At 41.6% G+C, this 11,593-nt stretch overlaps 1 protein-coding gene across 2 annotated transcripts; it reads left to right on the forward strand.

The window, feature by feature from the left end:
• Positions 1 to 849: 849 nt before the first annotated feature.
• LOC101760839 (synaptotagmin-5) lies at positions 850 to 8,855 on the forward strand. Of its 2 annotated transcripts, none has more exons than XM_012846435.3 (15): positions 850 to 1,307; positions 1,773 to 2,149; positions 2,464 to 2,538; positions 2,612 to 2,719; positions 3,406 to 3,438; positions 3,525 to 3,614; positions 4,048 to 4,173; positions 4,647 to 4,790; positions 4,970 to 5,368; positions 5,483 to 5,614; positions 6,667 to 6,888; positions 6,974 to 7,249; positions 7,424 to 7,561; positions 7,932 to 8,237; positions 8,357 to 8,703. In XM_012846435.3, the coding sequence occupies exons 2-15, from the start codon at positions 1,961 to 1,963 to the stop codon at positions 8,573 to 8,575; spliced, it is 2,457 nt and encodes an 818-aa protein (XP_012701889.1). In that variant the 5' UTR covers positions 850 to 1,307; positions 1,773 to 1,960; the 3' UTR covers positions 8,576 to 8,703. The 2 variants fall into 2 exon arrangements, with proteins under 2 accessions (XP_012701889.1, XP_004968071.1); XM_004968014.4 differs by having other exon boundaries at positions 851 to 1,307; positions 1,765 to 2,149; positions 8,357 to 8,855.
• The last annotated feature ends 2,738 nt before the right edge of the window (positions 8,856 to 11,593 follow it).

Below are 11,593 nucleotides of genomic sequence, written 5' to 3' on the forward strand. Positions count from 1 at the left end.
GCCATTGCAAAAATTCGATGGGGGGACAGTCCGCGTATCGCTGTTTGTGGGACCCACCCCCGATGAACGCCCCACGGCACCTCCAGCGATCGGACGCCCACTGCTCTCTCGGCTCCCACCCAAGAGGGCAAAGGCACGAAGGCCTCGTTTGGATGCAAAGAATCTGGATTTTGAGTGGAAGCTAGTCCGCTCCGGATTCCGGGATTCTGAGAATCCATAATCTAGCTTCATAAAATTCGAGGCAAAATCTATCCTGTTTGGAAGCTGATCAGATTTTGAATTTTGGATTCTCAAAATCTCTGTTCATCCAAACGGGCCCGAAGTGCAGTGCTACGAGGCTTTTAGGCTTTGGATCACGTACGCTTACCGATTATAAGCAGAAACAAACGGGGTCAAAGGAGATTGGTTACAGGCTGTCCGATTCGAAAGAATGAAAGATACCCGACTCGACCCAATCCGATCGCTGGAGGTGCCATGTGGTCCGAGCCCGGTAGATTTTGGCTCGTTTACGCTAGCTGTCAGGTCGAGTGTAGTCCGTAAAAACCAGTCAAAAAAATTCGGATCAATCTGAGCTCGCCCAAATAATTAGTTTCATTTTTTTTATTAAAAAGAACGGAATGTCCGACCTGAAAACTTGACCCAGCAACATTCATGGATCAAGAATTTTCGTCTCGAAATGATCTAGTAGGTTTTTTTTCCCCACCCAACTCAGGTCGCACGCGGCGTTCATCGGGGCAGGTCCCCACGAACAGTGATGTGGGAGTTAAGTTCCTGCTCGAATCGTATAAGATGTGCTCAAATCTAAGGAAACAGATCTCACTGTCACAGTCGATTAATTAACTCCCGCAAAGAAAAAGAAGGAAAACGGCAGCGACCACGCGCGCGGCCGCGGCAGGCGATGAGTTCCAAATTTGACGCCTTCCAACAATGGGGGTGCCAGAAGCCCACTCGATTCCGCCCTCCCAGCGTCCCAGCCCCAACCCTCCTCCTCGATCCCACCAGTAGAGCCCTCCTGTCCCTTGCTCCGGGCTCTGGGACTTTGGAGCCGCTCCAACCCTGTGAAGTTTGATCCTTTTTCTGCCTTCATCGCGGATTAAAAAGGTTCGATCTTTGCCGGCCTCTTCGGCTTCTAGGGCCCAACGAGTGGTATCTGGGCTCGAGAGGAGGCTCCGCCGGCAGCAGCGGTTCTTGTGATTGGTTCTGGGATTTGGGGTTTTAGTGCCCAATCGCGTCCCCACTCCCCAGGGGCGTCCCCGGCAAGCTGGATCGGCAAGGAGGTGGTTACTGGAATCTACAGCACTCAACTGGTTCGTTCTATCGCTGGAAGCCTTGCGTCTTCTTTATTTTGCTTTCATGGAGGAGTTGCAATTTGGCTACCCTTTGCCGTTCTGACCATCAATCTTGCTCTGCAACTTCAGCGATTACTGCAAGCCCATTTTTTTGAGTGGCCGATTCAGCTATTCTGGACGATTTGGTGTGTTATGTTAGACTTCATTTCTTGTTTATGTGATCTAGAAGACATCTATTCTTTGTGTCGTATAATTAATCTGTTGACTTGGCTGAAGAGATTCTTAGGGTCAATTTCTTGTTCATGAGAGCCATTAAAAAAGTCAACACGAGAGGATAGGAAATTTGAGGTCCTAACTCTAGAAGCTGGGATGTGAAAGATCTCAACTAGTGTGGGGGCAATGTGTCGCACTCATCTAACATGCGTTTTCTTAGGTGTCGCTCTTCTCGTGGGTATTAATTCGGCCTGAATTGTAGGTGGACAGGTACCCATTACTCACAGTGCAAAAGGGGGAGAGGGAGAGGGCTAGGGCGACAGCAACTCAGGATCAAGTGGAAACAAAGGCATAAAGCGGCAAAGGTATCTGTACCAAGGTGAAGGTGACTCCTACAGGAGAGGTGTGATTTGTGAAAAGGAGCTGGTTGCTGAAGCTACAGAGACAAGGGAGGAACCATGGTGAAGAAGAAGCTGAAGAAGCTGTATGGCAAGGATGCTCGGGAGTTCTTTAACCAGGTCATGGTGGAGCAGCCCTTGCTACCCTTCCTAATCCCACTTGGCCTCTTTGCGTGGTTCGTCGAACGCTGGGTTGTGCCATTTTCCAACTGGGTTCCCCTCGCTGCTGCCGTTTGGGCTACCATTCAGGTATTTGTTTCTGCCATGTTGTTTCATCTGAATTGATTCAAGGATGGTGATGAATTTTGCTCAGTCTCTTTAATACCATGCTTAATTGGTAGCAGCAAAGTACCAATAGCACGAGCAATTTCTCCTTTCTTATTCATGTTGAATTCCTGATCTTCCCTTTGGGTTATCAGAAGTGCTCATAATTCCAGGGGAAAATCAATGTCAAGCAACCTTATGCTTTCGCTCCTACCTCATTTTATTTTCATTAGGAGTTGTTTCTCTCCCTGTTACTATATTTTGCTTTGTCTTCTTACCTTGTTGTATTATTATTGCAGTATGGGAGGTTTAAAAGGAGGATAACTGTAGAAGATTTGAACAAAAGATGGAAGCATCTGATACTGAATACAACCGTATGCTCCTTTACCCCTATTTTTATTGGTTTCTTTTCATAAATTCTCAGTCGTATTACTTTTTCTTCTATAGCCTACCACACCGATTGAGCCTTGCGAGTGGTTAAACAAACTTCTAACAGAAGTTTGGCCCAATTACATGGAACCAAAACTATCGAGGAGGTTTCAATCTACTGTTGAGGTCTGTTTCTGCAATCTTGCTGAATATTTGTTCTCTATGGCTCTTCGCTGAGGAGTGCATTTTCTTTAGCTATTGAGCTCCAGATACTAAGGTGCTACATGAAAGATGTCAGTTATACTTAGGGTCTGCTTGACGGTGGATACTGGTAATATTGTTTTTAGAACTGCTTTTAGAAATTTAGGTTCTGGCTAACTGCTTTTCTTTTAATTTAAGTTACAAACATATATATAGATTTGTTTCAATGTACCAATAATTGTGTGAGAGGCAAGGGTTGTCTAGCAGACTTTGTACAAACTTAGTTTAATTTTCCGACTAAACTGAGGTTTTTGACAATTGTTTTTCAGTCACTTCTTCAAAAAATAAGCACAGTGGCATCAGTACAAACTGACCCTTAGTAATTTTGACCTTGGGGGATGTAATCTAAGGAATGAACTTTAGAGGTTCTGAATTTTTTTACTCCATTTTAGTGTAAGTTAATTAATTGTTAACATTAGAGGGAAGACATGCTTTTGAGTAGGTTGTGTTATTGACATTTGTTGTATTTGATTCTTGGAAGTGGATAGGTCCCAGATAAAGATACTCATTAGCATGTTCCTGTATTTGATGTATTAAATATGTATTGGAACATATACATGTGAAATCTTGCATCGTCCATACACAGCTAACAGAGCTCTATGATTTTGCAGAGACGTTTGAAGAATCGAAAACCAAAATTAATAGTAAGTTCCTTTTTTTCTAATTTGTTTCTCTTTTCATGTGTTTATCATCTGATTTTAGTACTAAGGTTTTGTTTCCCTATCACCAGGATAAAATAGAGTTACTGGAATTCTCACTTGGCTCTTGTCCACCTACCTTGGGAGATGAGGGGATGCGCTGGATTACTTCGGGTGACCAGGTTAGTTGTGTATTATTCTGAAATGCAGGTGCATCTGAAAGTTTCACTTGCCCATAATTTCGTTAAGACGGATATGGAGGTATTAGGCAGTTTGTAGTCCTACCAAATTATATTACAGTGATTTGGCTTGTTGTCAGTATGTTGGCTATTTTTATTATCAAACCTAGTCCTACATCATAAAGGTGAATCATTTGGATATTTTACAGTACTGCTAATTACGTCTTTGTTTATTCTGTTGTCAGCTTTGTAATATTTGTTTGTACAAACAAGTAGCTCAGCTCTTCCCCTGTAGCTTTAGTTGTTTGACATTTCCATCTTTAATATATTTCCTAAGAAGCTGAAGAGGTTCTGTATTTCTGCACATAATTTTATGGGGTATGCAATTTAGTAGCTACATTTTGTCTAATATGAACTCCTTTTTTCTCTCTCGCAGCAAGTCATGTGCTTGGGTTTTGATTGGAATAGCCATGAGATGAGTGTAATGTTTTTGGCGAAATTAGCAAAGCCACTGATCGGGACTTGTCGCATTGTCATAAACAGCATTCACATCAAGGGAGATGTATGTTCTTTCCTCTTCCATTGTCTTGTTCCTTGACTTATTATATATTGTTTTATATAATTATGTAAATTACTTTTCTTAATTCCAAAAGCTGAGAAATTCCGTCACTGTGAACGAGTTGAGTAGGCTACTACGAGCAGCAATGATAAAAAGTGGTCTTGTTGAGCTATTTGTAGTTTCACGTGGTTAGGAAATAGTGGTGTGACAACAACTGATTTGATGATAATTGGTACACCGAGTGTGTTATTTCACTGAATATAGTAATAAATATTATCTCTTTGCTGCAGGGGAGAGAATTTTGGGTGCATAAGTACTTTCATCACTTTAAAGCTTACAACTGTTACGCTTTTGTCCTTGTATCACGCTATATGTACAATTAGTCTGAATTTTGAAGTGACGATTATTGCATCATCCATTCGTCTGTGTCAGATTGAGTTTTTGCACTATCTCTGATTCATATTATATTTTTGCAGCTTCTACTATCACCCATACTTGATGGTGAAGCTATACTCTATTCTTTTGAATCTACCCCGGAAGTCAGGATTGGAGTAGCATTTGGAAGTGGTGGAAGCCAAGCAATTCCTGGTATGGAGTTGCCAGGTGTCTCGACATGGCTGGTGGGTTTGTGCTGGCCATTTAGGGCCAAAATTCCAAGAATAAGGTTCAAATTGTGTAAAAAGTTGTTAATACCATGTGATATCGTCACCTTCATCAATGGCAGCCATTGCATAACATAATTTGGATGCTATATCTGAATATCTAATGATTTGTAGTGCGTACTTCATGGACCATGCAGGTAAAGCTTTTGACTGAAACCATAGGGAAAACAATGGTTGAACCACGCCGACTATGTTTTTCTTTGCCAGCCGTAGATCTAAGAAAAGAAGCAGTTGGAGGTGTTCTTTCAGTTACTGTTGTTTCAGCTAGTAACCTCTGTAAGAGCACAGCTAACCGTCAAAGCTCAAATGGAGGGACCATGCCTGGAATTGCTGATAACAAGGTATCACAGACATTTGTTGAGGTAGAAGTTGGCAATTTAATGAGGAAAACAAGTACCAGTAAGGGTCTAAATCCTACGTGGAACAGTACATTTAACATGGTACTGCATGGAGAGACAGGCATTGTCAAGTTTCTTCTGTATGAATTGGATTCTGGTGGTGTCAAATTCAATTTCTTGACAAGCTGTGAGATAAAGGTATTCTAGATATAAAGCTATTCTTATTTTAGTGAATATTTCCCCTGTTCTTGTGACAACTGTGGTTCTTCCTATATATCCAAGGACACTCAAGTAAAAAAGTAATGTAAACAGGTCAAGTATGTTCATGACGGTTCAACAATATTTTGGGCTATAGGACATAACTCTGGTGTTGTCGCAAAGCATACTCAACATTGCGGACAAGAAGTTGGAATGGTTGTTCCATTTGAGGATATCAATGGCGAGGTACCTTTCCTATTCTTTACATTCCTACTTTAATTTTTAAACATGGTATAAGATTATAAGACATGAATGATCGATTGATAGAAATTTAATAGCATGTGCTGGCTAGTTTTCTCAAGTCATCACCATACCTGTCTGGTCTGCCATTATGCCACTTGTTTCTAGGAGATTATCATCTACACATGTTGTGAAGTAACACACACGAAGGACCTATGTAACTATAGTTGTAAACTTCCATTGCTCTCCAAAGTTCTACATTAGTTTTCTGTTAAACTGTCACTCTGACAGTCGTTATTGTTGGAACTTTGGATATATTATATACAAAAATGGAAGTTTTGCTGATTTTTTATTTACTAGCACTTTTTGAAGCGGGAAATAAAGAGAAAGCATTGGAGAGAAATTCATCCACGTTCAAAGAACCAGTGGAAGTAATGAAATTTCATTCAATTAGACTTCACAAACTCTGTAGATAATTCCTTAGAAACGGCTGAATAACTAGGTGTCATTTTGATGATACAGTGCAATGCTGTGTTATATAACATGGCTATTAATCCTTCCTATTTCCAAACTGTTGATAGTAGTAGTGTACATTTACCTTGTAGACTTGTGACATTCGGAAATTTCAAAAAGTTGCATCCCACTATTTGTTTGTTTAAGTTGTTACTTGACCAGTTGACCTCTTCTTTAAAAAAAAATTCCTTCATATTCAATTAATGTCCTAAATCTTACTCATGGTGTGCACTATTTTTTTTCTCGACCACAAAGGAGAGCTGTGTATCATTATGTTAAGAAAAAAAAGTCAAAATGACATAACTAAGAAATCGAACTAGGTGCACTATTTCGTTGGATAGAATCCTGATTGTAACAAGAAGAAAAATCAAACGGGCATAACAATTAGAAATGCATTCTTACTTGTTTGACTATGTACTGGGTAACTGTAAGAAAGACGAGCAATGCCATTTCTTGCCTTGTTCCCCTCCCCCCTCGTTCTTGCTTATTTTGTCTATGAGGTATGAATGATGGTATGAAGCTGTTCTGAATGCTTTTTATTGCAGTTAACTGTAAGCCTTGTGCTAAAAGAATGGCAGTTCTCAGATGGGTCAGTTACATTGAGTAATTCTCCGAGCAATGGTCATCAATCCCCATTTGATGGATCACCAAATCTTCAGTCCGTAACAGGAAGGAGACTTAGGGTCAGAGTTGTTGAGGGTAGGGCCCTCACTGCAAACAGTAAATCTGGAAAATGTGATCCTTATGTGAAACTTCAGTACGGAAAGGTTAGTTGTGCACTTGCTGAAGTTTAGTTCCACAAACTATTGGGTTAAGGTAATTTCAAATTCTAATATTTTATTTTGCTATTAGGCTCTATACCGAACAAAAACGCTGTCACACACTGTTCGTCCAGTTTGGAATGACAAGTTTGAGTTTGATGAGATCGCTGGTGGTGAATGCCTGAAGATCAAATGCTATAATGCAGATATATTTGGTGATGAAAGCATTGGTAGTGCAAGGGTTAACTTGGAGGGACTTTTAGATGGTGCTAACCGCGATGTTTGGGTCCCACTTGAAAAAATAGATTCGGGAGAGATCAGGCTTGAAATAGAGCCAATAAAGAATGATCACAACAATAGCATGCAGGTATATATGTGCTCTCCTCTTAAGCACTAAATTGGATTGTGAAGAGCTTCCAACATTATAAATTTGAATATCAGAAGCTTGCAGCAATGCTAGTTCATTGATAATTACACTACCCTTGTTAGTTGCAAATCTTCTTTTCTGCATCTAAATTTTTGTTTGTCCTTCCTTTTTCAGAGCTCAAGTAGTAACGCTGGAGCTGGTTGGATTGAGCTAGTTATAATTGAAGCTAGAGATCTTGTTGCTGCCGATCTGAGAGGCACTAGTGATCCTTATGTCAGGGTGCAATATGGGAACAAGAAGAAACGTACCAAGGTTAGATGACAAATTTATTGACTTATTATGTTTGCACGAGATCTCTGCCTAATGGGAGCTGCTAAACATACTGATTTTCTGAGCAACTTTGCAACTCTGTGCTGTAGTAGCATCTGGCATTCCTGTTGCTTAGTGGTTACTTCAGATTAGTTTCTCGTAGAGAAAGTATAATAGAAGCACTTTCTTGGTAATGCGAGGAGGCTTGTTACTTTTTAGTTTACACCCTTGCAGCCATGGCTCTGCCATTGTTTTTTCAGCCTCTCGCGTTGGGTTCAGAACATATTATGGCCGCCTGGCTGGCCTAGTTCTCGTATATGCTATGTATGGAGAAGTTGCAGTATGTTGAAGCTGTCTCGTTCTTTATGTGCAGGTCATTTACAAAACACTCTCTCCGCAGTGGAACCAGACGTTTGAGTTCCCAGAAACCGGAGAACCCCTGACTTTGCATGTCAAGGACCACAACGCTGTCCTTCCAACTGCTAGCATTGGCCATTGCACTGTCGAATACAGCATGCTATCTCCAAATCAATCCGCGGAGAAATGGATACCGCTCCAAGGGGTAAAAAGTGGAGAAATCCGTGTAAAAATCGCACGAAGGGTGCCGATGTCAGACTCGGAAAAGAAAACCACGCTAGGGACAGATCCATCTGGTAAAGGACACAAGATAGCAACACAGGTGCGAAGGCTTGGTTCAATTGATTCTGTTTGCTTGCGCCACACCCTTCTGAATACTCTCCTTTTGATATTCAGTTTCTGATAGTGTGATGAACATGCTGTGTTTTTTCCCCCCCACAGATGAGGGACAGCCTGAAGAAATTCACAGGCTTGATTGACGAGGGCGGTGACCCGGAGGCCCTGTCTTTGGCGGTGACAGAGATGGAAGGTATTCAGGGTGAGCAGGAAGAGTACATAGAAGTGCTGGAGCGTGAGAAGGCAATGCTGCTGCACAAGATACACGAGCTTGGTTCCGAAATCATTAGAACATCATCAGGCCCTCCAAGGACGCCGTACTAGGTTTTTGTTTCTTGATGAAAGAATGCGCCCCACTGAACATATACGTATGGGCAGGCCAAGACCTCATTACACATAGAACTCTTTGCTTCGATCTGCATATAGTACAAGTGAACATTATAGTTTTGTAAGTAGGCCAGGTGAGTAGAGAAGTGATGGATGGAGCTTACTGAAGTTGCCCCACTAATGTACATGAAGCCTGAAATCTGAATTGATGATCCAACGGTCAGATAAAGAGATGATCCTGTAAACCTGCAGGTGCAATTGGTGTGGTACGAAGAAATGATGCGTGTGCTCCAATGGCCTGCGTCTCTTTTCAGGCATGCCTTGCGCCGCACAGCGATGCAGCCCCCCCTTCCTACACCGATTGGAATCCACATGGCCGCGGCCTGCCGCCAGGTTTCCAGGGGCGGTGTCGCCGGCCGGACATGGGCTGGAGGTAGGTATAGGACGGCGAAAGCCTAGCGGGGCATGCAGCGCCCGAACTGGAAAGCGCTCCGGCACAGGGACGACGACACGCCGATCAAAGCAGGGGGGCTGGGGTGATGAATGCTCTACTTCGGCCATGTTTAGTTACTCCCAACTCCCAACTTTGACACTATGCAAAAAGAAGATTCCCCATCACATCAAACTTGCGGTACATGCATGGAGTACTAAATGTAGATGAAATTAAAAACTAATTGCACAGTTTTGTTGTACTTTGCGAGACGAATCTTTTGAGCCTAATTAGTCAATATTTGGACAATAATTCACAAATACAAACGAAACGCTACAGTGTGCTACAGTGCTGTAACAGTAATTTGGCACCTCCCAAATTCCCCAACTAAACAAGGCCTTCAGCTAGCACCTGAAAGCTACTAGTGGTAGTGCCAGTACGGCCGTACCACACCTCATCTTGGAAGGAAGGAAAGTCAATATACTTGTTTATTTTGGGTGTGAAAATCATGCTGAAAGTCAATTGATCTTTATTTTTTTTTAAAAAAAAGTCAATTGATCTCTGACGGGAGCACGAGCTGCATGCCCAAGAGTTTTGACTTTTGGGTCCATGTTGACCTTGGTTCACAAGGCCCTCTAGCAAATACTAAAAATCAATTACCATTTGATTTCCAAACCCTGCCTCAGGAACAGTTAGGTGAGTCTCAATGAAGGTTTCATGACAGTTCCATAAACATTAATTTATGCTACATCATAAAAATTCTGACTTGGCAGGGTAATTATAAGGAGAAAGAGGAGAGAGTTTTATCAGATGCAGATGCGAGAGGAGTTTCATCCCATGACACCTGTCAGATAGGTTTAGGTACCAAATTTTCAGTCTTGATAATTGTGCACTGAGACCGGCTGTATTAAGGATCAGAACGCTACAATTCATAGTAATTTTGAGAAGTCAGAATTCTTCTCATTATTGGAAAAAAAAAGCTCAAAGGCAGCAACTACAATATTCAGAAACTCTGCTCATGGACGAGGACGGCGCACAGCAAGGCAGAGGCAGCAACTACAAGAGTAAGCAGCAAGAGCGTGAGGACAAAGGCCGGGCACCACTCACAACGCAGTGGCAGTACTAGTCGTACTAGCGTGCGCGCGCGCTTGACACTTAAGATGATCAGATGTGTAAGGAGTAGGTGTTCAGCTACACCGGCAGCTCAGCTAGCCTAGGATGGATCGATCGGCCGATCCATGATCGAATCGATCGAGGAGGACCACGCAAGCGCATGCCATGCCTGCACCAGGGAGAGGGGTACGTACGTTAACTTGCCTTTTGAGGCCGTCTTGTTTTCTTGCTCCAAGATATATGTTGCCAGCCCATGACTTATGATGAGTCACCAAGAAAGAAACAGAAATCGCAGACCCATGCGTTCCTTGTACAGTGCGTGTTTTTACCACATCCAGTTATTACTTGTTACTACTGCTGTTAAAAAGGAACTAGCATATACTATACTATACTATAATATTCTGAAAACATCTACTAATACAAGACTAACAGCATTTCCCCACGGTTTCCCTGAAAGTGGCCAACATTTTATAATGTATTTAGTTAACTTTGTACTATAACGTGGGTAATGAACCTGTAGGCAACAAGATTATTGGTAATTCTATAAAACTGTAGGAAAATGTGTTAATTTGTGTAGTAGGTCTTACTAACTAAAATCCCAAAGATCACAATAATAGGTCGGGCCATCGAGGAGTTTGAAAGTGCTAAGTATGTGAATCGGCAAATTGGTCAAAAGTATGAACATGAGAAACATGCAATTTAATTACTAGTAGCAACTTGATCCAGAATGAAATGAAAAATTTTCACTCATAAAAATATGTAGGAAAAAATTATGGATATTGTTGTGAGCCTACCATTACTATCTAGATGTCCCTTTTAAAAGGTTTCCATGTTAATTCTCGAATAAGACGCGGAAAAGAGAGAAGTCGCAATATATTAAAGCAAAAAAAAAAAGAACATACTTGTAATTAACAGAAGTAGCCATTGGATCTAACATACTTGTAATTAAATTACCTACCTTTGCCGTTAAGAACATGCTTCTAAAGTACCCCGCTGTCACAAATCAGAAATGAACTCCATCAAACATTGCTTAGAAGTCCACCTATCTCTATCCACCTGACCTCCTCTTTCTAAAGAAAGTCTTTCTCCTGAATCTAAAAGAACATGAAAAAACATAATGAGAACAAAGAGTTCTTTCAGTCCAGCAGTTGAGGGAACGAGCGAGTACGATGTGTTACTTAGGCTTATTAACCATCTTATGCACGTAAATTAAGAAACTAACCCAAAAAATAACTAATATATGCTTCAATTCTTCCAGTGAAGAACGGGGCCTGAATCACTCTTCCTCCGAAGACCCTGCTGTTACATTCCGGACTACGAACATTGAAGCCCTCCTGCTGTCCTGCACCACCTTTCTGCAGTGCAGACGTGTATGGGTTGCTAGCTAGACTAGTTTGCTGAAATAAGGTGCCGTTTTTTCTGCTATTCGACAACACAGTCTTGTAGTTAAACGGAATCCACAGAAACATGCA

This window comes from Setaria italica, chromosome V (genome assembly GCF_000263155.2).
Source record: "Setaria italica strain Yugu1 chromosome V, Setaria_italica_v2.0, whole genome shotgun sequence".
NCBI classification, from domain to species: domain Eukaryota; kingdom Viridiplantae; phylum Streptophyta; class Magnoliopsida; order Poales; family Poaceae; genus Setaria; species Setaria italica.